This window comes from Crocodylus siamensis, chromosome 2 (assembly GCF_052110815.1).
Source record: "Crocodylus siamensis isolate JL-2025a chromosome 2, ASM5211081v1, whole genome shotgun sequence".
Lineage (NCBI taxonomy): Eukaryota > Metazoa > Chordata > Crocodylia > Crocodylidae > Crocodylus > Crocodylus siamensis.
The window spans coordinates 181,688,298-181,711,013 of NC_143396.1; the positions used below are offsets into that span (position 1 = coordinate 181,688,298).

The 22,716-nt window shown below is 44.8% G+C and overlaps 1 protein-coding gene across 5 annotated transcripts in view; it reads left to right on the plus strand.

Moving 5' to 3' along the window:
- Positions 1–3,094: 3,094 nt before the first annotated feature.
- Positions 3,095–22,716, plus strand: part of KCNQ1 (potassium voltage-gated channel subfamily Q member 1) — a 613,215-nt gene continuing 593,593 nt past the window's right edge. For 2 of the 5 annotated variants that reach the window (XM_090032508.1, XM_090032510.1), the window contains exon 1: positions 19,108–19,642. In XM_090032508.1, the coding sequence (XP_089888634.1) occupies positions 19,239–19,642 (404 nt within the window). In that variant the 5' untranslated portion in view covers positions 19,108–19,238. Of the gene's footprint in view, positions 3,728–19,107; positions 19,643–22,716 lie in introns of those variants that run through there. The other 3 variants (XM_090032512.1, XM_090032509.1, XM_090032511.1) reach the window with 3 other exon arrangements.

A 22,716-nucleotide genomic window follows, 5' to 3' on the forward strand; every position in this document is an offset into this window, starting at 1 on the left:
CTCTAGGAGCTGCCTCAATCATTCCAAGTCTAGCTATTCCTCTTGATGTGGTGGTCTGTAGCAGACCCCCACCACCAAGTCCCTTTCCCCTCAACTTCCATGTATCCTAACCCACAATGCCTCAACTTTTTCTTCCTCTGATCCCATTTTGATTAGGGTAGATGTATAATGCTCCTTTGGAACCCTGCCCCCTTTCCTCCCTACTCTGTCCCTTCTGTATAACCTGTAGCCCTGATGTAACAGATGGTTTGAGATCTAGAGTGTAGATCAGGAATCTGAAATATTGGGCTTTGTTCACAGTTTTCCATTGGGTTTTTTTTTCCTTTCTCATTTGGAAAGTTATATGGAACTTGCCTCATGTCTGTACTGAGCCTTGAGGAGTACAGGTAACATACAAGCATAGCTCAGGAGGGACAGGGGCTGCTATGTTCAGCTCTATATCACTTATTTGTGGGTGGTTAGTATTGCTTTAGTTAACTGGGCATGTCTACATGTGTGCATTTACTGTGCAGTAATCAAAATTACTGTGCAGTATGGGCGTGCATCTACACATTCATGCCCATACTGTGCAGCAAATATGGTGACCTATGCCAACTTGAGCATATATTTGATACCTGCATCACACAGGTATCAAATTTATGCCTAGTTAGTTACTGCACAGTAAGGGAGTAAGCCTTACTGCACAGTAACACTGCATGTGTGGACTGAATTGAGGCTAACTTTAGTCCCAAGTCAGTCAAAACACAACGTTAATGCACTTTAACACCTGCATGTGAGGACACTGGCCTATTCCCACTTACTGCACAGTAATTTACTGTGTAGTAAATTTAAGATCGTGTAAATCCATATGTAGACACATCCAGTGACTCCTAGGTCTTGTGCTCTAACAACTTGTCTGGGATTTTCTTTTTTTTCTTTTTGTTTTTGGTACTACAGATTAGCTCCAAATTCTTCAGACTCTTCTCGGAGACACCAGTGCTCAGCACTCAAGGCACAGCTTTTCCCTTATGTGAAATGGAGGTAACAATACCAGCCTACTTCAAAGACAAAATTCATCATTGTAAAATGCTTTCTAAGATGTTGATTTCACCTACAAATTATAAACTGTTAAATGGAATGGTTTCCAGCATGATACCTTAAAACGAGGTGTCCACTGATGACTTAAGTGACCTCCATATTTGCTACAGTGTTGTGCAAAAGTAATTTCTGAACTTCCTATGACTGGCAAGAGTAAATATGTTTTTGAAACTTGTTAACATCGTTTTGGCAGACACCATTGTCACCAAAATCCAGGAGTAACAGTTTGGGAATTGTGAAATATAGAGTGAAGCCTGCTGGTGATTTATTTAGACTTTAGTCTGACGTTGCTTTCAGCATAGAGAGCAGGAGAGAGCATGACCAATATAAGGAAGAGAATTTTGGCAAATATGTGATGCAAGATGATGAGGTAATGATGTGGCCTGTATTTAAATTGTGTTAGTCACTCTAATATCATGCCTCTCCATACACATGTATGTCCACGTGCTGACTTGTATTATGCTATATGCGTAATCAAGGTATCTGGTGAGTCGTACTGTGTACCTGCAATCAGAATCTGAAGTGCCTGAAGAAAGACAACAAATGCTGCCAGTGTTGTTGAAGTTTCTGCTTTCCCATCCTAGAAATATTCTCACAGGAGCCACTCTCAACTGTGAAAATTACTGGATAATTAAATAGAACAAAGCAGGAAGGAAAAAACAAAACAAAAATATAGGTTGGTGGTTCCAGAACCTAACTCCTAGGGTGGACCCCTTTTGCTTAACCAAAGTCAGAAAGCCTCTTGCGTAAGGCTTTAATAACACTGAATTGTTCTCCTTTTCTACATCACCCCTTGCTTTACTTGAACAACTGAAGTCTGAGGTAGCAAAGGCAGTGCTGTCCTGCTTTTAGAAATTCCAGCCACATTATTCCCTTCGGCCACCATACACCCTTGAAGAAGGGCCCTCAGCTGAAACAAATTCTTTCTCTCAAGCATGGAAGCATTTAAGACTTATTTGTTCCTATTAAACTAGAGAGGCAGTCTCAGTTTAATAATAGGAACTAGAATTGAGCAAAAACTGCAGAGTAAATATTCACCATGATGGTAGTCACAGCCTTCTGTATTCAGTTGTTAACATGTAAACGAATGTTCCCATATAAATGGAGAATATCCAGCAAGTGAATTTTAGTTGATTTGAATAGTTACAGAAAATGTGGCAAACTTGCTTGCAAAGCGGCATGGGTTCAAAAGTTTGAACAGGAAGTGCCTTTGTTTGGAATATCTTCCTTTTTTTAAAATAAATGTTTGAGTCACTGAGTGAAAAAGTAGAAACGTGAATGATGGAACTAATCCTACAGCACAAGCAACAAATACTAAAATACTTTTAGACTCCAATCTAATGAAGCATTTATGCATATGTTGGGTAGGGCTAGGTACTAAAAATTATTGTAAAATCAAAAGAAGAATGCCTACATCCCTCAGTAGATACAGGCTAGTGAAGAAGCCAAAATAAGAGTGGATATAAAAAATAAAAAAGTACAAGAGAGATGAGGGCTTTTTCGTTTTCATTTTTTGTTCTTCTTTTTAGTTTGGTGTTTTTAATAGCAGAGGACCCGATAGGTACACAATAGCAGAAAGCTCTCAGACTGCTAATCCTACTGGGTAAGTCATTTGGTTACTTAGCCAAATGATCTTCTGACTGAGGCTTGATTGCACATCACTGGTATGTACAAATATATCCCTCTTGTTTCCTGTAACTTGGTTGCTTATTTCTTCTGACCATAGCCTTAACTTTGTATCTATATCTTCAATGAAAACAGTCTGGACAAACTGTTGTTTCTTCAAGCTAATTTTAAACATCCAAACAGTAAATCTAATGTATTTTCCGCCTTTCTCATTTGTCTTGAAACAATATCATATAGACATAGACATTAAAACACTGTTGATGCTTTTCTGACCATAAAAAATTGTCTATTTCAGAGCCTGATCACTAACAAATGTAGACTTTGAGCACTGGCATATGCTTGTTTGAGCTATTCATTTTCTGTTCAGTCACATCAGATCAAAAGCTATTCTCTTGTCTTGTTTTGTTAAACTTTTTTAATCTGCCACCAAAAAGGAATATTTTGGAGTAAGCAGACATACGTTAAGAGTTTGGCTATTGGTGTTCCACTGTGATATTTTCTGAGTTAAACACCAGCAATGATTACAGCAGTATTAGTGCATGTCTACACTGGCCTTTTACTTTACTGTTGCTATTGCTGACTCAGCTCACAGCAGATGTAGATCGTTAAAACTCTGGTGCTTTTTTTCTTTTATAGTGCTCCCACTGTTACTTCCACTGGAGGAGCTGAACTAATGGTAGGACTGGTGAAAAACACTGTTTTATTCAAAACCACTGTAGATGAATCCTAAAAGAATTGTTAAAAAGAGTTGGCAGCTTACGCTTGTGTGCATGTGTAATTTAACACTATAGGCCCAAGAGGTTCTTGGCTGCATCCACCATGGTCATCCATTTGTATTGCCTCCAACCTCCAGTCATCCACTTTTCATTTCTATAGGTCTGATGGTATGTCATCTAGCCATCTTTGTCTCGGTGGTCCAGGTGGCCTTCTCACCTCTGGCAGTCTGAAGAGTACTTTCTTTGGTGTCTGGATCACCAGGGGAGACGCCTTGTTGGACCTGGTGCTGCCCACGGGTGATGACCTGGTGAGGGGGCTGCGGGTGATGGGCCACCTGGGAGACAGTGATCATCGCTTGCTGGAATTCACCATCCAGCGTAAGGTGGCAAAGGGCTGCAGCAAGGCAACAGCCCTAGACTTTAGGAGGGCTGACTTCAACAAGCTAAGGAGGATCGTTGGGGAAGCGCTGAGGACCCAGAGGGGAAGGGAATCAGATGTCGAAGGGGAGTGGTTGCTCCTTAAGGAGACGATCCTCCATGCCCAAAGGGAGGTAATCCCAACAAGGGTCAAAGGGAGCAGGAGGGCACATAAACCCCCATGGCTCACTAAGAGCATCCGGGAATGTCTCCTTGCTAAAAGGGAGGCATATACCCAATGGAGAGATGGGGTCATCACCAAGAAGGACTATGTTACAGTCACCCGAGGATGTAGGGGGGCAGTCAGGAGGGCCAAGGCAGAGATGGAGATAGGACTAGCTTCCCGGATTAAGGACAATAAGAAGTCCTTCTTCAAATACATAGGGGGTAAAAAGAGGGTCCCGGGTAATGTGGGGCCCCTGCAGGACACGATGGGCAACTTAGTCATCACGCCAGATGATAAAGCTAACATATTTAACGATTTCTTTGCCTCTGTCTTCCTAAGTAGGGACCAGTTCAGCCACCTCCCTGCTGGGCCCCCCTCGGGCCCCGGGAGAGACACGCCTGGGCCAGGGGTTAGCAAGGAGTTAGTTAGGGTACTTCTGGAGAGGCTGGACGTGTTCAAGTCCGCTGGTCCGGACGATCTTCACCCTAGGGTTCTACAGGAACTGGCCGAGGTCATTGCGGGACCCCTGGCGCGGCTCTATGAGCACTCGTGGTGCTCTGGCGAGGTGCCGGAGGACTGGAAAAGGGCCAATGTGGTCCCTATCTTCAAAAAGGGAAAAAAAGAGGACCCGGGAAATTACAGGCCAGTTAGTCTGACCTCAATCCCGGGTAAGCTCTTTGAAAAAATTATCCTGGCACACATCCAGGAGGGCCTTGCGGGGGAATGCATGCTCAGGGGCAACCAACATGGGTTCATCAGTGGCAGGTCTTGTCAGACCAACCTGGTGGCCTTTTACGATCAGGTCACCAAATCATTAGACGCAGAGGTTGCTGTGGATGCAGTCTTTCTGGACTTCCGGAAGGCTTTCGACACTGTCTCTCACCCTGTCCTCATCAAAAAGCTGGGAGACTGTGGTGTCGATGCCCACACGGTCAAATGGGTCGCCAACTGGTTGGAGGGCCGCACCCAGAGGGTGGTAGTGGATGGGTTCTTCTCGACCTGGAAGGACGTGGGCAGTGGGGTTCTGCAGGGCTCGGTCCTCGGGCCCGCACTGTTAAACATCTTCATCAGTGACTTGGATGAGGGGGTAGAAAGCACCCTGTTCAAGTTTGCTGATGACACTAAGATGTGGGGGGATGTGGGTGCACTAGAAGGGTGCAATAGGCTACAAGCTGACCTTGACAGGTTGCAACGGTGGGCGGATGAGAATAGGATGGGGTTTAACACTGATAAGTGCAAGGTGTTGCACATGGGGAGGAAGAACCGGCACCACACTTACAGGTTGGGGAACTCCCCTCTTGCCAGCACGGAGACGGAAAAGGATCTTGGAGTCGTCATTGACTCCTCGATGAACATGGGCCGGCAGTGTGGGGAGGCAGTCAAGAAGGCCAACTGTACCCTGTCATGCATCCACAGATGCATCTCGAGCAGGTCCAGGGAGGTGATCCTCCCCCTCTATGCGGCACTGGTCAGGCCGCAGCTGGAGTACTGCGTCCAGTTCTGGGCGCCACACTTCAAGAGGGACTTGGACGATATGGAAAGAGTTCAGAGGAGGGCCACTCGTATGATCAAGGGTCAGCAGGGCAGGCCTTATGAGGAGAGGCTACGGGACCTGAACCTGTTTAGCCTCCACAAGAGAAGGTTAAGGGGGGACCTTGTGGCCTGCTACAAACTGGTCAGGGGGGATCAGCAGGTATTGGGGGAGTCCCTGTTCCCCCGTGCGCTCCCAGGAGTGACCAGGAATAACGGTCACAAGCTGGCGGAGGGTAAGTTTAGATTAGATATTAGGAGGCGCTACTTCATAGTCAGGGCGGCTAGGGCCTGGAACCAGCTTCCAGGGGAAGTGGTGCAGGCTCCTAGCCTGGGGATTTTTAAAAGGAAGTTAGATGAGCACCTTGCCGGGGTCATCTGACCCCGGTGCTCTTTCCTGCCAAGGCAGGGGGTCGGACTAGATGATCTACCTAGGTCCCTTCCGACTCTAGCTACTATGAAACTATGAAACCTCCATTCTTTTGCCATACCCCAGCCACTGCAGTTCTTGTGCTTTGATTTTATATGTCGAGTTGGGTCTTTGTACAGTAGATATAACTTACTAGTTCTTAGGTGCCATTCTTATGTTATGAGAGCAAAGATTTCTTCCTTTCAAGACAATCTAGAAATATGTCATTTGCTTTTGAGACAACTCATGTTTGACTGCCACAGGGAATTCGTGACCTTATTATGGCTTTATGGACTTGAAGCTCAATATTCTTTGGGATGAGTTTGGAAGTCTACCATGCAATGCAAAGTAGGCTCTATTTCCTGCTTCTGTTTTCCCTTTAATTTCTTCCTTTATATTACCATCCTATGCTATGATGCAACCAAATACTTGAAGTGGATCACTTGCTTAAAATTTGTGGTGTTTATCCTTATGCGAGTTCCCTCATTTACTGCTGGCCTGTTTACCAGCAGATACTGGGTTTTGTCCAAGTTCACTTGTCTGATACTCTTTGCTTTATTTGTTGGCTGTCGTTCATATTTTTACCTATGAGAGTTATATCATCAGCATATGTGGGGACTTTATGCTTTCCATTCAGTTGATCTCCTCTCCCCATGTTATTTATACTCCTGATTATTTTTTCCCGTGCTAGGTTGAAAAGGAGCGGAAGTCTATGAACAGTATGTGTATGCTTTCATTATATTCCCATTTTTTCTCAACTGTTTGTTAGAAGATTTGTCTGTTGTCAATTTTTTTTTGTAAAATCCACACAGGTATTCTCCCAGAATTTCTTCAGCATAAGGTAGTAGCACTATAGCAAGATGTTAGAAAATATTTTAGAGGTGATTGTTAATAGGGTAATTTTGACACTCCAGTTTGCTGCTTTTTTTGAAGAGGGTAGTGTCCCGGGACCCAAAGAAGCCTCGAAAACTTACCAGAAGGACAGGTGGAGAGGAATGCCGCGGCGAAGGGAGAACCTGCGCGGCTTGTCAGCCGCGTCTATGTACATCTGTGGCCGGCAGCTGACGATGACGTCAGACGCTGGCCGGGAGATTTAAAAATGGTGGCCGCCACTTTGGAGGCGGCAGATAGCTCGAGGATCGTGCGGCAGGACGGGAAAGCGCCGGCAGAGGACCCCGGGGACAGAGCCCGCTGAGCTGGAGCCCTGGAGGAGGAGGCGACCCAGATCGAGAGCCCGACAACAGGGACAATGCCTAATCGTGCGAGGAGTGACAGATTGGGTGAGCAACAAAGGATCAGGATGATCCAAGAAGAGTTCGGGGACTCCAAAGTAAGTTCTGCAATGATGGGTGTGGGACTCACTGAAGAGGGCGGAAGACTGAGAATCCCCGGGCTGAAGGGAGATCGGGGCGGGATCGCCACCAAGACCCAGGGACGTCAGGTCAAGGATCAGGAATGGGAAAACCAGAGGGCTACTGAGGGGGGAATCCCTTCCCCTCCTGTCCCAGGCTACTTAGGATCTGGTGGAGGGATAGTGATATAGTTAGTGACAACATGGGAAGAGCTGCACCAGGTGGAGGGCTTGTGGCGAGGGGTCAATAGAGGGTGCGGATTAGGCTCCAGTGTAGGTCACAGTGAGGAGGTCAACTGAAAGGTAGCGGCATCCTACAGTCTGTGGGATTGAGTAAGTAAGCCGTGGGAGAAGCTGGCAGAAGCAGTGAAGCCGGATCAGAGAAGTGGAGCCCAGAGGTGGGGGGAGGCCAGGGTGTAAGGAGTGGTGGAGCCCCACGTGCAACCGGTGGGCCAAGCCTGGGCCACCGAGGGACCCGTGCACTAGCCCAGCCCCACTAAGGAAACACCAAGTCGTGGCAGGAGAGAGCGAGGTTTGGTGATGCGAGAGAAGATCACCCACGGAGACAAACCGGTCCGCAAGGGGAATAGTTACCAACCAGGAAAACAGAGCGCCCTGGAGGGGACAAGAAGGCCCGTCGGTGATAGGGAGCATATTAAGTCTTCTCTCCAATCTTCAGGTAGAACTAATGACTTCCAGATAAGGAGAATTAATTTACAGATTTCTTTATAAAACCCTTCTCCTCTATTTTTTCATTTAAGCTGAAATACTATCAGTTCCTGGTGCCTTATTTTTCTTAAGTTTTGCTATAGCTGTTCTCATTTCTCCAAAAGATAGTTCTCCTATTTTTGCTGATGCTATTTTCTTGTTCTACTGGCATGGTGGCTGTTGGATAGTTTAATAGTTCTGCAAAATAATTTCACTGTCTCGCTATGATTGCTGTCTTGTCTACTAGGATGTTTCCATTTTTGTTGCTGATGACTGATGTAGGTGCTTGATATCCTTGTTTATAGTTTCTGACTCTTTTATAGACATTTCTTACATTATTTCTCCTGTATTATTCCTTAATATCCTAAAGTTGATGCTTTTTATTTTGTAGACTTTTTCTTTTTTTCTTGCATGAATTTCCTTATGTTTCCAGACTTTTGCATCTGTGTTGTTTTGAGTTTCATTGGAGTTTTTCTTTTGTTAGTTTCATTTTATTTGTTACTTGCCTGCATTCGTTATCATCCCAGCTGTTTCTTCTGTTTGTCTTTTATAGCTCTACTGTTTTATCTGTATTCTCTTTGAAGATATACTTTATGGAGTTCCATTGATTGTTGGTACTTAGGACCTCGTTTTCAATCATTTCTTCATTCATTTTGGAGAATTCTTCAAGAGCCTGAAACCTGGTTTTAATTTCTACTTGATATTGTTCACTCGTCTTTGCCTGTTTGAGTTGTTAAATACTAAATTTATCCATGTTCTGCAGTACCCTTTTTCTGCCCAATCTCAATCTCATCTTGCTTTTGCATTATGTAATGAGTAGAATGATGTATGTGCCAACTAGAATCTGTTTTCATAACATTCATGACGTAGTGACTGATGCAGTGCAAGCCATTCTTACCAGGAGTACCTGAAGAGCTATAACATACTGGTAGAGTGCTCCCATAACATAGGACTTGTCATGGCCCATCTAGTTAACACTGAATTCAACAAGGAATCAATTAAAGGAAAAAGCGGCAGTACTCATATGTTTAAAGCTAGAACAGGTAGATTACAGTTGGCATGGCTATGGCCTAGAATTTTTGAACAGCAGGAGGGAAACTGAATTTTAGTAAGTTAACTGTGTGAAAATTAGTTTCTAGAGTAATGAGATCCTGTGTTTTAGCTTTAAAGTCCACTCTTACCTCAAAAATGGTATATAAAATTACATGTGTGTATAAAAAGGGAAATGCATAATCTATATTTGATTTTAGCTGTTCCACAATCAATGGTCTGCAACCAGCATAGCTGTAATGCTACAGAAGGTACATCTAGACTAGTAAAGCCATTATTGAAGTTGTATTACTTGAAGTCAGGGTGATTTTTGATAATACAAATGTATTTATTCTTGGGAATTTCCCTGATGCATCTATAGCAGGAGCTTGATGTGGACTGCTGAATAACAAATATAAACCAGCCCTGTGTGTGAATCTATGGTAAAAGTGGGAAACAGAACTCCTTGAATCCTTTTCACTATCAAACTTTTAAAAAAGAGTTTGCCTCATACAGAACAACTGAATGGACAACATGAGGCTAATATGAATTGTATTTGTGAATCACCTCATTGCTGAGAACTCCAGATGCTGTGAAATTAGAAGAGGAGGAGACTACATTTTATATTCATGTTGCCTAGGATTCCCTGAGGCACCAACAGGATCTGGACATTTTAGTCTTCAACTCCAGTGTGGCGGCATAAGTACAAGTGAGGATAAATTCAAGATACATTTGCCACCTGTTTTTTAACCTTTATGGCAGTGATTCACAAACTTTCTAGATTCAAGGCACCCCTTGGAAAATGCTAGCTATTAGCTTATTTTCATTTGTTGACTGCAGAAAAATAGAGCAATTTTTCTGTTGCCGAGGACTCAGAAAGACCACAACATGTCAGGATCATTTTAACACTGTGGATTCCTGTATGAAATCTCTGGGTCTATCACATGAATCATATGTAAGTGTTTGCACATCTAACAGTACTAATATTACATAGCACCCTTAAAAGTATCTTGTGGCACCCCAGGGTGCTATGTTGAAAATAACTGCTTTAGGATTATAATTTTCAAGCTTTTCTCTGCGTATATGAGGGCTCTAAATTTCTATCTTTAAGTGAAAACAGATTCTCATGCAATAGCATTGTTACAGGAACAGGAATGTTCAGAAATACGGAAAATATTCACAAGTTTACAGTATTCTGCATAATTACTGTAGGGATCAATCAGCACCTTGCAATCCATGGGCTAATGCTGTTACATGAACAACTCAATCTAGCCCACAGAGCTTTGGTACTGTTCAGCAGTGGGGGCTTTGCCTGTGCCACACTGCAGCTGGGCACTGGGAAGAAGTAGTGCCAGTGGCAGCAGTGCCTGGGTCCTAGTGCCAACCTTCCTTGGACCTGTGCTGAGGCATTCCAGCCCACGATGGAAAAAGGTTGTTGACCACTGCATTGCTGTATGGTATTGTATGAAACATTCCCTGCATTTTACTATTCCATAACTCAGGGGTTTTTAACCTTTTTTTATCTAAGTACCTCTGGCAGCCAGACGCCAAATGGTGGGGGGGAGTGGGTGGTTAGCGTGTGGCCAAACACTGAGTGGGGGTGGGGAGGGGGGTTAGTGTGCAGTCAAATGCCGAGCAAGGATGGCATGCAGCTGGACATGGAGCAGGGAACCCAGGATGGAGCGCCGCCACCTCCCACAAGCAGAGCCAGGGCAGGGTGGGGAAGCTCACCAGGCTCGTGTGTGGTAGTGGCAGCAGTGGCTGCCGCTTGCAAGCTTCCCTGCCCTGCAGAGGGATGCCACTGCCCTGGCCCTGCCCCGGCCCTGGTCCATTCCTGCCCGCCCATGCACATCCCCTAGGACTGGTCCAAGTACCCCCAGGGGTATGCGCACCCCCAGTTGACAACCCCGCCCCCATAGGTCATTAAGGATAATAATGATCAGCTCAATGTTGAGTCACATTTATCTGTTTTTTGTGGGGGGTGGAGTTGTGGGAGCATTAAACTAAAGAGGAGAGTTTATGGTGACTGGCATTCAGCAAGACACTCTTATTTTAAACAAAATACTGTCGTGAAAATCAAAAAATAGTTTGTTGCCTCTCCCTGGAAAATTTTGTTTGCATCAAACACCTCCCCCACACTCTAGCTGCACAGCAGTTTCATGAAACAGGAAGCAGCACCAAAACACATATACACATGCTAGCAGCAGCAGCTAGGAAGCAGATCTCAAAGTCAAACTTAGTTGCAACAAAACTGTCAGACATAGAAATCTCTAATTGCCAGCATAGTATTACGTTTCCAAGATGCACAGAACATTTATCTCTACTCATCAGCCATGTCGCATCAGAATAAAGAGAAAGAACACACAAGTTCAGGGTGTCTCTCCATTGTAACTTGTTGCATAAGTTCTGCCCTATAAATAATCTGCAGTGATGAAAGATGTGGCTTTGCATTTTTATGTAATACAATAATGGTAAAAATAGAACAAAAATGTAATATAATTATTGATATAATTAAATATCAGTATAATAATAAAGGATATAGATCCAGCTAGATATATTAATCACACCTATATTTATGTGAAAAGCGTGTGTCTACATGATGTATATTGTTTATGTGATATTTTTCTTTTACTAGTCAGTGTATGTGTGTGTGTGCGCGCATACGCATAACATGGTGCATGCATTTTTATAGACATCTGTAGAGATTTATGTTCAATTGTATGTGTACATTCACATACTATATGCGTGCATGAACATACATCACAGAGCCATATACATATATAGGTAAAATCGTGTGTATGTGAATATAAAAGAAAAAAAGAAAACTGAATCTGGGAAAATATTCATTATTTATCCCAGGGTGCATACAGATGTTTGGGCTGCCTGTTGGGGAGGTGCTATAACTATGGCGCTTTACACAAAAGTGGCTTAGTTACAGTGCCTCAAACGCAACAGGTATTTGTCTATTGGTTGGGTGAGGGGGGTGGGTGGCTTGAAGCCTGCCTGCACTGGCCCAAACCAGCAGGTGGCATTGCTCCAGTAGCCTCCAAGGAGGGTGTCAGACCACCCCACTCCCCAGCACCCCCCCCCAATAGCTGATGACTGCCTAGAAATGGGTGGAAGGGAGGGAGGGAAGATGGAGCCCCTCCTCCCCCCATGCTGTGCAGTCCCTCCCCCAACTACCCCTGCTGGAGTCTTGGGGAGAATTGGGCCAAGCCTATGTGGTGGGAGGGGGCACTCTACCCTCTGCCTCTGCCCCCCAGCAAACCACTTGACAGCAGCAGCCTCCTGGCTGCCACACCTTGAGCTGGGATGGGAGGAAATAGAGCCTGGCTCACCCCAAGACCCCAGCAAGTGTAGAAGGGGGGCTGTCTTCCCCTCATTCCCTGCTTCAGTCTTTTGACAGTAGCAGCACACAGCTGTTGGCTTGACTTTGCCACAGCTGGGGCAGGATTTGGGGGGAACCCCCACCATGCAGGTTCCCTCCAGCTACCCCTGCTGGGGTCTTTAGGAGAGCCAGGCCAGGCCCATGAGGCTGGGGGTGGGGGCTCCATTCCCATCCCCTGCCCCAGCTCTGGCTGTGGCAAAGCCGAACTGGCAGCTGCAGGCTGCTGCTGTTAAGAGGCTGAGATTGGGGGTGAAATGGAGCCTCCTAAGCTGCATGGGTCCAGCCCGGCTCCCCTCAATATCTCAGTTGGGGTAGCTGGGGGGAGCCCATGAGGTAGGGTGGTTCCCTTCTCCTACCTCCCTGCCTGAGCCTCCTGACAGTGGCAGCATGCAGCTGCCAGCTCAGCTTTGCTGCTGCTGGAGATGTGGAGCCTGTCTTGATATGCAGGCTTGGCCTGGCCTCCCCTAAGAACCCAGCAGGGGTAGCTGCGGGGGTGAGGGTGCATGGTGGGGGTGGGAACTCCCTTTCTCCCCCTGATTGGCTGCTCAGGGAGGAGACAGAGCTTTTTCTGCTTCCCCACCAATAGCATGGCAGGGCTGAGGTCAGGGCTGGGCCAGTGTTTGCCTGTGACCACCAGCCCAGCCCTGCAAAGGCCTCTGGGATGTGGATGGAATCAGCCAAAATTAACCCTTGTGCCTACACATATATTTATGTGAGCTAAAATGTAATGTGCCTTTGCTTAAGGTGCATTAAGGCGATTTAGGCACATGTCTACATGTAGGTGTGCTAATATGCATTAAGGTGCATTAACTTTTGGGTGCAATTAGTTAAGTCGCATCAGCCCATGTGCAGATGTGTTAATGTGCATTAAGCATCTACACATAGGCTAATGTGACTCAGTTAATCGTGCCTAAACTTGCTACCTGCTTTATGCAGGTATCAAATTTAGGTGGGATTAGCCTAAAATCACCATTTTTAAGGCACATGAAGGGCACGCACATGCAGACACACACCCTTCATGTGCCTTCAAAATGGCAATTTCAGGCTAATCCCACTACCCCCAGGGGTATGTGTAGAAATGGCCAATATGCATCTGTACACAGGTTCAATAGGGCGCTCTGCCCTAGAGAACCTTCGTCTGATATTACATCAGATGAGGTTTAACTTTTCATGTGACCCTCCATTTTTAAAGCAGTCTGCAGTCCTGAATGTTTGTTGTTATGGCTACAGAGCACTTTTGGTGGCCTCATAGTATGAAAAGAGTAACTTCTGTACAGACCCATAATCTAAAGGAGGGGTTTTCAAAAGCATTTGGACTACATTTGCTTCCAGGAAATCAATGGAACTGGGAGTTTTATGATCAGCTTCAGTGGGAAAAAAATCAGGCCAGTGCTGATTGCTTTTGCAAATTTTACCCTACGTATAATATCTTTCTCAATATGCAAATGTATAGCACAGCACACCTTGAAAGTATTTGTCAGTATTTCCCTAGCTGTTAACCTTTGGTTTCTGGTTCTTAAATGATTACTTTATTCTTTTTGGCCCATAAATTATAATTTTCTAAGCAGAAATGGAAACGATAATGATGGATAATGATGGTATAGTTCCTCCTTAATATTTAATTGTATGTGTTCTTGTTATTCAAAGTATTTCATTACTTTATTTATCAAACCAGTGCTTGCTTGCTTAGTAATTTTTTTGACACTCTTCCAGCTACTATTTCCATTCTTAGCTTTCTATATGGTGATCAAATTCTTTAATTTAAATGATTTTTTATTATGTAAAATAGGAAAAAATGCAAAAGATATATTTTTCAAGAACTGAAAAACAGGAATGTCATAGATGTGCATTATAGAATTCTTTATTTTTGAAGAAATCTAACTATCTATCTAATGTAATGTGTGTGTTTTATATGTAACACACACACCACCCTTCCAAACAAAGGCTTACAAGATGAGACAAAATAATTTTAAAAAGCAGCATATAAGATCTATAACAGAGACTCTCTAGACTAGAGGTTCCCAGACTTTTTCCTGTTGCATACCCCCTTCCAGATTTACCAGCTCTACCAGCATGTTTTATATTTTAGCCTCTTAAATGCCAATTATTATTATAATGATATTTAGATCCACCACTACACAGTTTCTCCTGAGTACCTGCCAGAGATGTCATGCGTACCCGCAGGAGTACACGTACCACAGTTTGGGAACCCCTGCCCTATACCATACACCTACTTAGTCTTGCTTGCTAAATGCCTGCCTTAATAAGGTCTTACACTGCTTCCAGAAGACAGTTTTGCATATTGTATATTAAATAGCAGACCTCCTCTTCATAATAATTAAATTAATTATCTGCCTGGATTCTAGGTGCTAATTACTCATTAATTTTGACATTTCATTTGAGAGATGACCTTTCAGTCATAATAAGTAGGTCAAGGTTTCCAGCATTTAGTAACAGTACTACAAAAACTGGTTGGGCCTTTTCCAGCCAAAGTTTTGAGAACTCTCCTATGTTTGCTTCAGTCAGTGGGCCCCAGAGGGCAGTACCAGAATTTTAATTTCTTTTTTTTATAACTCATCTTAAATTATCCTATTACAAAGGAACTGGCTATGTTTTGAGCACTTTGCTCTTGTGAGTAACTGTGCATCCAGTTCCTTGTAAGAGACTTATTGTCTAACCAAAGACTTATCCAGGTGGTTTTTGTGGCTGCCTCCCACATGGTAATAGGTGTTGAAAATCCCTGACAATAGAAGCCAGAAGGCCAGAGAGGAGGAATATATTTATAAAAGTCCATAGCTTCCCTTTCTGCATCCTTAAGTACGTCTTGCTTAGACCTTCTTCCAAAAATCAAATGACTTTTTGCTAAAGCATTTGAGGGGGCACAAGAGTTTGTTTTCTTTTAGTGGCCTCAAGTCCACAGTTCCATATAGGTGGGTCCATGTTCCTATGGACCCATATATTAGCAGGCAGGGGACTCTGATGTGTACAGTAAGGATGGTGTGACGAACAGTTGCATGTGGATGCTTCTCACAACAAGTTTCTGACAGGTTATTTGACCACACAATGCCTACCATGGGTCTGTGTTGAGTTCTATGTCAATTAGACACAAGGAAGACATCCTTTCTTCTGATGTGTTGTTTTGTTAAGGTGTCTTATGTCTTGTGTTCTCATGGAAAAAATATGCTGCCAGTGATTTTAAAATAGATTTAGTTTTAATTGCTTGCTTATAAAACAATCTTTGCATATTTTCCTCTTTATCAACAGTTTGCTTTCCTCAGCTTTGAAACAATAGTACAAATACCCAACAGGTGTTAATTGGCATTCCAGGGAAGACAACAGTCATGCTGGTTTTACTTTGGCTGCAGGTTTGAATGGAAGTAAAATTAGCAAGGCTGTTTTTTGTTTAATTTGATATAACACCTTATCTTCCTTTAGCATTTGGTTTTGCTAGTATTGCCCCTGAATTCAGCATAGCTCTGCTTGTTAACTAGTTCTGTTTTAGCTTTGGCTCAAAGTTAAAAAAAAAAAAAGCATTTCATATCAAAGAGAAACCTGAGCTTTAGCTCTAGCAATAGAAATTGTAAGCTAATTGTTGCAGCATAGGTTCCTGTAACCATGGTATAAAGCAATTTGTCACACTGAAGTCAGTCATTGCTTAAAACAGTAGATGGAAAAGCTATGCCAAGCCCTCATATAACTTGACAGTAAAAAAGCCCAAACATGTAAAGCAGGAGTCCCTTAATTTTTTTTAAAGGTGGTGATGGAACAGCCAATTATGGTCTTCAGTTTGAGGGGCAACGTTTATTACACTCTAGTTCTTCCTGCATGTTTTGTTCATTTTATTTGGAATACAATAGCACCAAGCATTGGCCCTGATTCTTGTTTGTCCTGTTGTGATGGCTATGGTTACACACAAGTTAAAATGCAAACATGACTTAGTGACCTCACAATTACAGCTCTGTTGAGAAAGACATTTTCCATTTTGTGGAGGATTTCAGCACTCCAGGTTCTGAAGCCGTCGGAGGGATGGAGCAACAAATGCAAGGCTCGGGCGCATATTGGTGTCCTGTCCAAAATGATGAACCCTGGGAACACAGGCTAACTAATGTGCCTTGAGCCTGACACATTAGTAGCTTGTGGTGTTGGCATTACAGGCATATAAGAGCTAGTGCTCCCAGGGCTCTCCATCAGCCTGTTAAGACCAAACCACCTGGGACCATGGTCTCCCCCACAGGCAAGCTAGGAGATGTTTAGGCAGGTTTCTATCAGAACCCAGCTGGCTTTCTGTTATGATTGCATCTTCCTTTCTGGGACTTTTTGACTTTCCTCAGCATTCTCTGGTGGAAAAAACCAGGGCATTTCCAACTTGGTCAAGTCACAGTTTCTGTGTCAGAGAGGCTCTGAGAGAGGGATGAGACACTGTGGTGGCTGAGATAATATCAAGAAAAATGTACGTGTCTAAGAAGTAACTTACCAGTTTCATCTCAATGTCAAGTATGCCACCTCGTGCTATAGAAACAATCTTGTACAAGAGGCTTGGAAAGGCACTTCCCTAAGACAGTCTTCTAAAGTAAAATTCTTCTTTTCCTTTGTCCATTTATCCAGAGTAAAAGTAAATCAATAAAGTCTTAAAGATGTTTAACTCCCCCCAGCCACACACACACACACATACCCCCCCCCCCCCCCCCACACACACACACATACCCTCCCCGTGCAGAGAAGAGCTCTGCTGTCTCTCCCTGGAGCCTTAACTGTACCCCTGAAGCCAATATCCACATAGGTTGCAGTCACAGAAACATAGAAAATTAGGGTTGGAAAGGACCTCAGGAGGTCATCTAGTCCAACCCCCTGCTCAAAGCAGGACCAGCCCCAACTAGATCATCCCAGCCAAAGCTTTGTCTAGTCGGGTCTTAAAAACCTCCAAGGACAGAGATTCCACCACCTCTCTGGGTATTTGTTCCAGTGGTTAGCTACCTTCCTTAGTGACAAAGTTTTTGCTAATCTGTAATAGAAACTTTCCTTGCTGAAACTTGAGACCATTGCTCCTTGATCTGTCATCTGCCACCACTGAGAACAATTTAACTTCATCCTCTTTGTAACCACCTTTCAAGTAGTTGCAGGCTGTCAGCTGAGCCAGTGGGATGGATAGGGCCTTTCTTCCCCAGGTGGCCCGAGGGACACAGGAACACAGGTTAGCCTTCTGGGAAAACAGCTGGTTTAATCACAGTCAGGTTATAACCCCTGCCCATAGGCAAATCTAGGATTTTGAAAAGTGGGGGTACAGCTAGTGTGGTCTATCACATACCAGACAACATACATTTTTCTGAATCAGTGTTGCCAACTTTCATGATTTTTAGAGTTGTTTTTAAAGTCTATGCCTTGGGAATGTGAACAACTTGGCTCTTTCTTTTATATACAGTTATAGTTATATATAAATGTATAAAAGAACGAGCTAAGTTTTTCACATTCCTGAAACACAGACTTTAAGAATAATACCAAAAATCATGGAAGTTGGCAATACTGCTGAAGTTAAAAAGAAACTAGAAGCTTTACTAATATGTATGGGCCTAGAGCTGTATTATTCCATTTAAGATTGGAGCAAAACAAAAAATGTGGAATTTCGATATCCTATCATATGTTATATATAAAACCACAGCACCATAGGCAAAAATAATCCAGTGATGTAGTTTCATTTGTCCTGGAGTCATTATAGTGACATGCACGTCTGTTTTTCACATTCATGAAACAAAACCAAGCCTCCCTGAGCCAGACAGTGCCACCTCCTTGAAATCAATTTCCGCACCTGAGCTAATGCTCACCTGAGGTAACACTTCTGCACCAGAGTTAACCTTTTTTAGCTCAAGCAGCGGTTCCCAATCTGGTACAGGTACCACCAGTGGTACGCAGGCAACCTGTCAGTGGTACGTGTTATAAATCATAGTACCATAGTGTTGGAAGGGGCCTAAACAGATCATCAGGTTCAACTCCGTGCCCTGGGCAGGAACGGGTGCCTGGCTCATATCACCCCATTATAAAGTAATTGTAATCAATCTGTTAAGACAAAAAATTGCAGGTGGTGGTACTTAAGGTTGAACTGCAAAAGTTGCAGGCGGTGCTGAAGGTTTCAGTGTTTTAAATGGTTGGTGTGCAACCCGTCAGAGTTTGGGAACCGCTGAGCTAGAGTTACCAGCCCGTGGGGCTGCGAGATGGAGGAGCAGGGAACAGTGGGCAGAGGAAAGCGAATTGGAGTAGCAGGCCAGGCAGACCATTTAAAAGGAAAGCAGGTCCGTAACACCTGTGGCATGAAGGGTTTAGCAGGAAGCCAGAGACTTCGAATAAGCCACCAAGGCACTTGACTGACTCCCTCCCTGCTGCCTGGCTTAGGCTTAGAAGCGCTGCTGCCACGACTTAGGCTGGAGCAGGAATCAGAGAGGGGTGCAAGCGCACCTGGCCAGACCCTGCCTTTAAAAGGACATGCAGCGCCGGTGCTGGGGGCTGCCTTCCGGGGGCTGAGATCAGCCAGCGACACCCCCAGCAGCGCGGGTCCCGCAGCGCCCTTGCCCGGCTGCCACCTGGGTGGCGCGGCGCGGCGCGGGGCGGGGCAGCCCGCCGCGCCCCGCCGGGAGCAGGGAGCGGGCGCCTGTGGCGCCGGGCCCCGGGTCGGGGGTGGGTGGAGACCTCGCACCTTCCCCGCAGGAGCCCAGCCCCGAGTGGGCCGGGCCAGGGCGCTGCCGGAGCCAGCAAGCGCGCCGCCTCTCCTCGCCCCCCTTTGGTTCGGGCAGGAGGGGGGCACAGGGACAGCGCTGCCGCCGCTCCCCGCCATGTCGGCCCCCGGCGCGGAGCCGCAGCCCGAGAAGCGCCGCTGGAGCCTGGGCCGGCTCTCGCTGCCCCGCAGAGCCAGCATGCCGCCCTGCGCCAAGAAGCCGGCGCTGGAGCTGGCCGAGAACGCGCCCGGCGCGCACTACGCGCCCATCCCCGCCGCCCGCGACCCGGGCCAGGGCCAGGGCCAGGGCTCCGCCTGCCCGCTGGGCACCCGCGGCGGCCCCGACCCCCAGCTCCACAGCGACGTGGTGGTGGTGACGCCGGCGCCGCACAGCCTGGACCCCCGCGTCTCCATCTACAGCATCCGCAGACCTCTGCTGAGCCGCAGCAACCTCCAGGGCAGGGTCTATAACTTCCTGGAGAGACCCACGGGCTGGAAGTGCTTCGTCTACCACTTCACCGTGTGAGTAGCACCCCCTTCGCTGCGCCCTGGCTTCTCAGCTGCCCCCGCCTCTCTGCCCAGGGGCGCCTCCTGCCGTTTGGAAGGCTGAAGGTGCCCCTGGATAGCCTCCATGCTCCCCTCGGACCATGCCAACACACCGGAGAGAAAACAAAATAGCGGCAACTGGGAAATACCAGTGTCTTTCTCTTGTTGCTGAGAACTGGGGATGGTTGGGTGGCTTTAACCCCACGGAGCCCCCTCTGCAATCTCTGGGTTTGTCTTGTGAGTTGTGATCACCTTTGCTGGCCTGGCAGCACTGGTGTTGTGTAGCAACCCATGGTGCCCTTGAAAAGATCTCCAGGCACCCTAGGGTGTCACAGCACACCTGGCTGAGTCCTTTTTGCAGTCCTGGGGTTTATCTCATCTCCTAACAGTGCTGTTGTTGCATGGCATCCTCGAAAGGATCTCAAAGCACTCCAGGGTGCCCCAGCACCCTGGCTGGGACTCCCTGCCCTATCTCTGCTGTCCTGACAGCCCGTGCTGAGGCAAAAGGGAGCAAGCAGAGAGTGTGTTTTCTTGGGTTAGCAAGTGTAGTTGGGCTGCTGAAAGATCTGACTTCTTGAAAAGGGCAACTGCACTGAGCTCTCCCACCTTCTGGCCTCCAGACCAACCAAACTGATTGGCATAGTCAACTATAGCAAATGTCCCACAGCCCCTGGCTTTCTGCTGTTTTGTTAATTGTTTTGCTGCTCGGCATCTGTCAGAGGAAAAATCTTACCTAGCTGCATTAGGGAGGTGTATGTGCTGCATGTTTTATGCAATATGTAAACTTTTTAGTTGTTTTCCTCCCCCCCGCCCCACAACAGATAAAAAACTTACCTAGCCAAGGGACTATAAATCTTGCCATCTTGACTGACCTGTATCTATTTTTAATGAATGTGTTTGACCTGTGCGTGTGTTCTGTTCATTCATTACTGTTTTTGGAGAGCAAGGCATGAAGTGTTGAGAACTCTTTATTCCTACCATGTTACAGAGCAAATAAATTTTGCTCTGCAAAGGGCACTTTAAACTAGGTGTCAGCACTTGTTTGAATAATTCTTCCAGGCTTGATTCTGTTACCTGTTTGCTTCCACACTGAATAATGCTTGATACTGTGTGCAGTCCATGGAAGTCAATAGAACTTGGGAGCAATGTGACTAATCCGCCTCAAGATGAGCCAGGCAGATGTATCTTAAGGTCCTGAGGACCAGCTCCATTTCAGAAGACTCACTTCTTGGTGGATGAAAACGTATAATTTTCCTGTACTGGAAGTTGCATGCTAGTCAGTCATCACTTTACACAACCTCTTTTTCCTTGAACTGATAGGGTTATTAAATGGCTCTAATAATGAAGTTTTGCATACTTAATTTAGGGTTTTCTGTGGGTATATGAAGCACTGAAGACTAAAATTTTCAGTCTTCATTCTGGATTGTGATACTGGAAGCATATCCAGAGCGACTCTACGGATGTATGAAAAGGGGTGGTGGCTGCTGCTGCTGCTGGGGTGTCTGTGTTTAAACAAGCAAATTTGTGTCTGAGTGCAAGAACATGAAGAGATAATAAATATTAGACGTGGCGTAAGCTTTCTTTTATAAAGTGGCTTTATTCTTCCAATTGACCCAAATTATTTTATTCTTCGTGTTGGTTTGAGAACGATACAGTAGGTTACATTTTAATGGGTAATGGCTTGTTTCTAATCTATATTTAAAACGGTTTACTTCTTAATTATTCCAAATTATTATTACTTTGTTCCTCATTTCCATCATATAAGGAGATCGGTTGTGCCACAGAATATGGCAGGAGACATGTACATCTATATGGTAGAGGCCTTTCTATATATCTATATGGTACCTTTGCCTCTCCTTATTCTGTTACGGAGATGGTCCTTCATCATGTTCTGTTAAGCCTCATGGTGCATTGTGTATGTGTGTCTCTGACATCACTCTTATTTTTAGTCAAGTGAAAAGAGGCTGAAGCAACAAATGTTAGAAACTAAACTGAGTGCAGCATCTGTAATGTACCCGAATGTGGAGCAGTGTGATGGTTGTCAATTGGTGAAGCAGTGGATCAGTTCTGTTGTTCATCAGAAGCCTATGAATGTATGCATGAAAAATTAATGTTTTTTAATCTAGAACTTATAAAGTGTTGACAACCCTTGAGCAATCTGCATATGCTACATCCAGATAATAAAATAAAAGTGAACTGAGATGGATGTCTTGAGTTTGCTTAGTTAGGGAAAAATACAAAATCCCATGTCTGAAGGCAAAGTGTGTCATAAAAAGTATTTTTTGAATTTTGCATAATGCTGAAGCTTCTTAGTCTGAACAGGCTGGATCAGTTGGTGTCATTTGAAGGACCAATCCTACTACTGCAAGCTGAGTTAGGTCTGGTGGTGGGGGTGACTTTGGATGACCACAGAAATTTATGGTCTCATTCCATGCCTGAAGTTTTGAATGCTGTATATGGATGGATAAGCAGTATTAACCCTACCTAAGAAGCTGGAAAAACAGGCATGGGATGTAGACTTGCATAAGTACACTGTAACCATGAGAGAATTCATTAGACCAATTACCAACATTTTTCAAAAGTGACTTTGGGGACCTGATTTAGAATATTTTCAAGGAAGTTGTTTCTATCCTATCTTCTCCCCCCCCCCCCAACCGCCCCTCCACAAAACAAAAAAACAACAACAAAACAACCCAAATCAAATTAATGTGCTTGAGTATTCAGCCTCCTTCAGGTGTCCCATGTTATACATCCAAAAACGGAAGTATCCAAAATTAATTTGAAATTCATAGACAAAGGATTTTCAAGTGCTAAGAAGTTCTACTCTAATGTTGGGTGTAGGTAAAGATATTTAAGCAATAGAAGGAATGGTTGAGTCTGCTTTTGAGATGTTAATGATATTTATGCTGTTGTTCTATTTGGAAACCTGTTATTTTAAGGCTTATTCTGTGACTTAAACTGTTACTGTTCATCCTTGTTTTCTCTAGAAAAAGAAATAGAACTTTTATCTGCTCTCTTAAAATATAGAAATAATATAGAAAAAAAGAAAT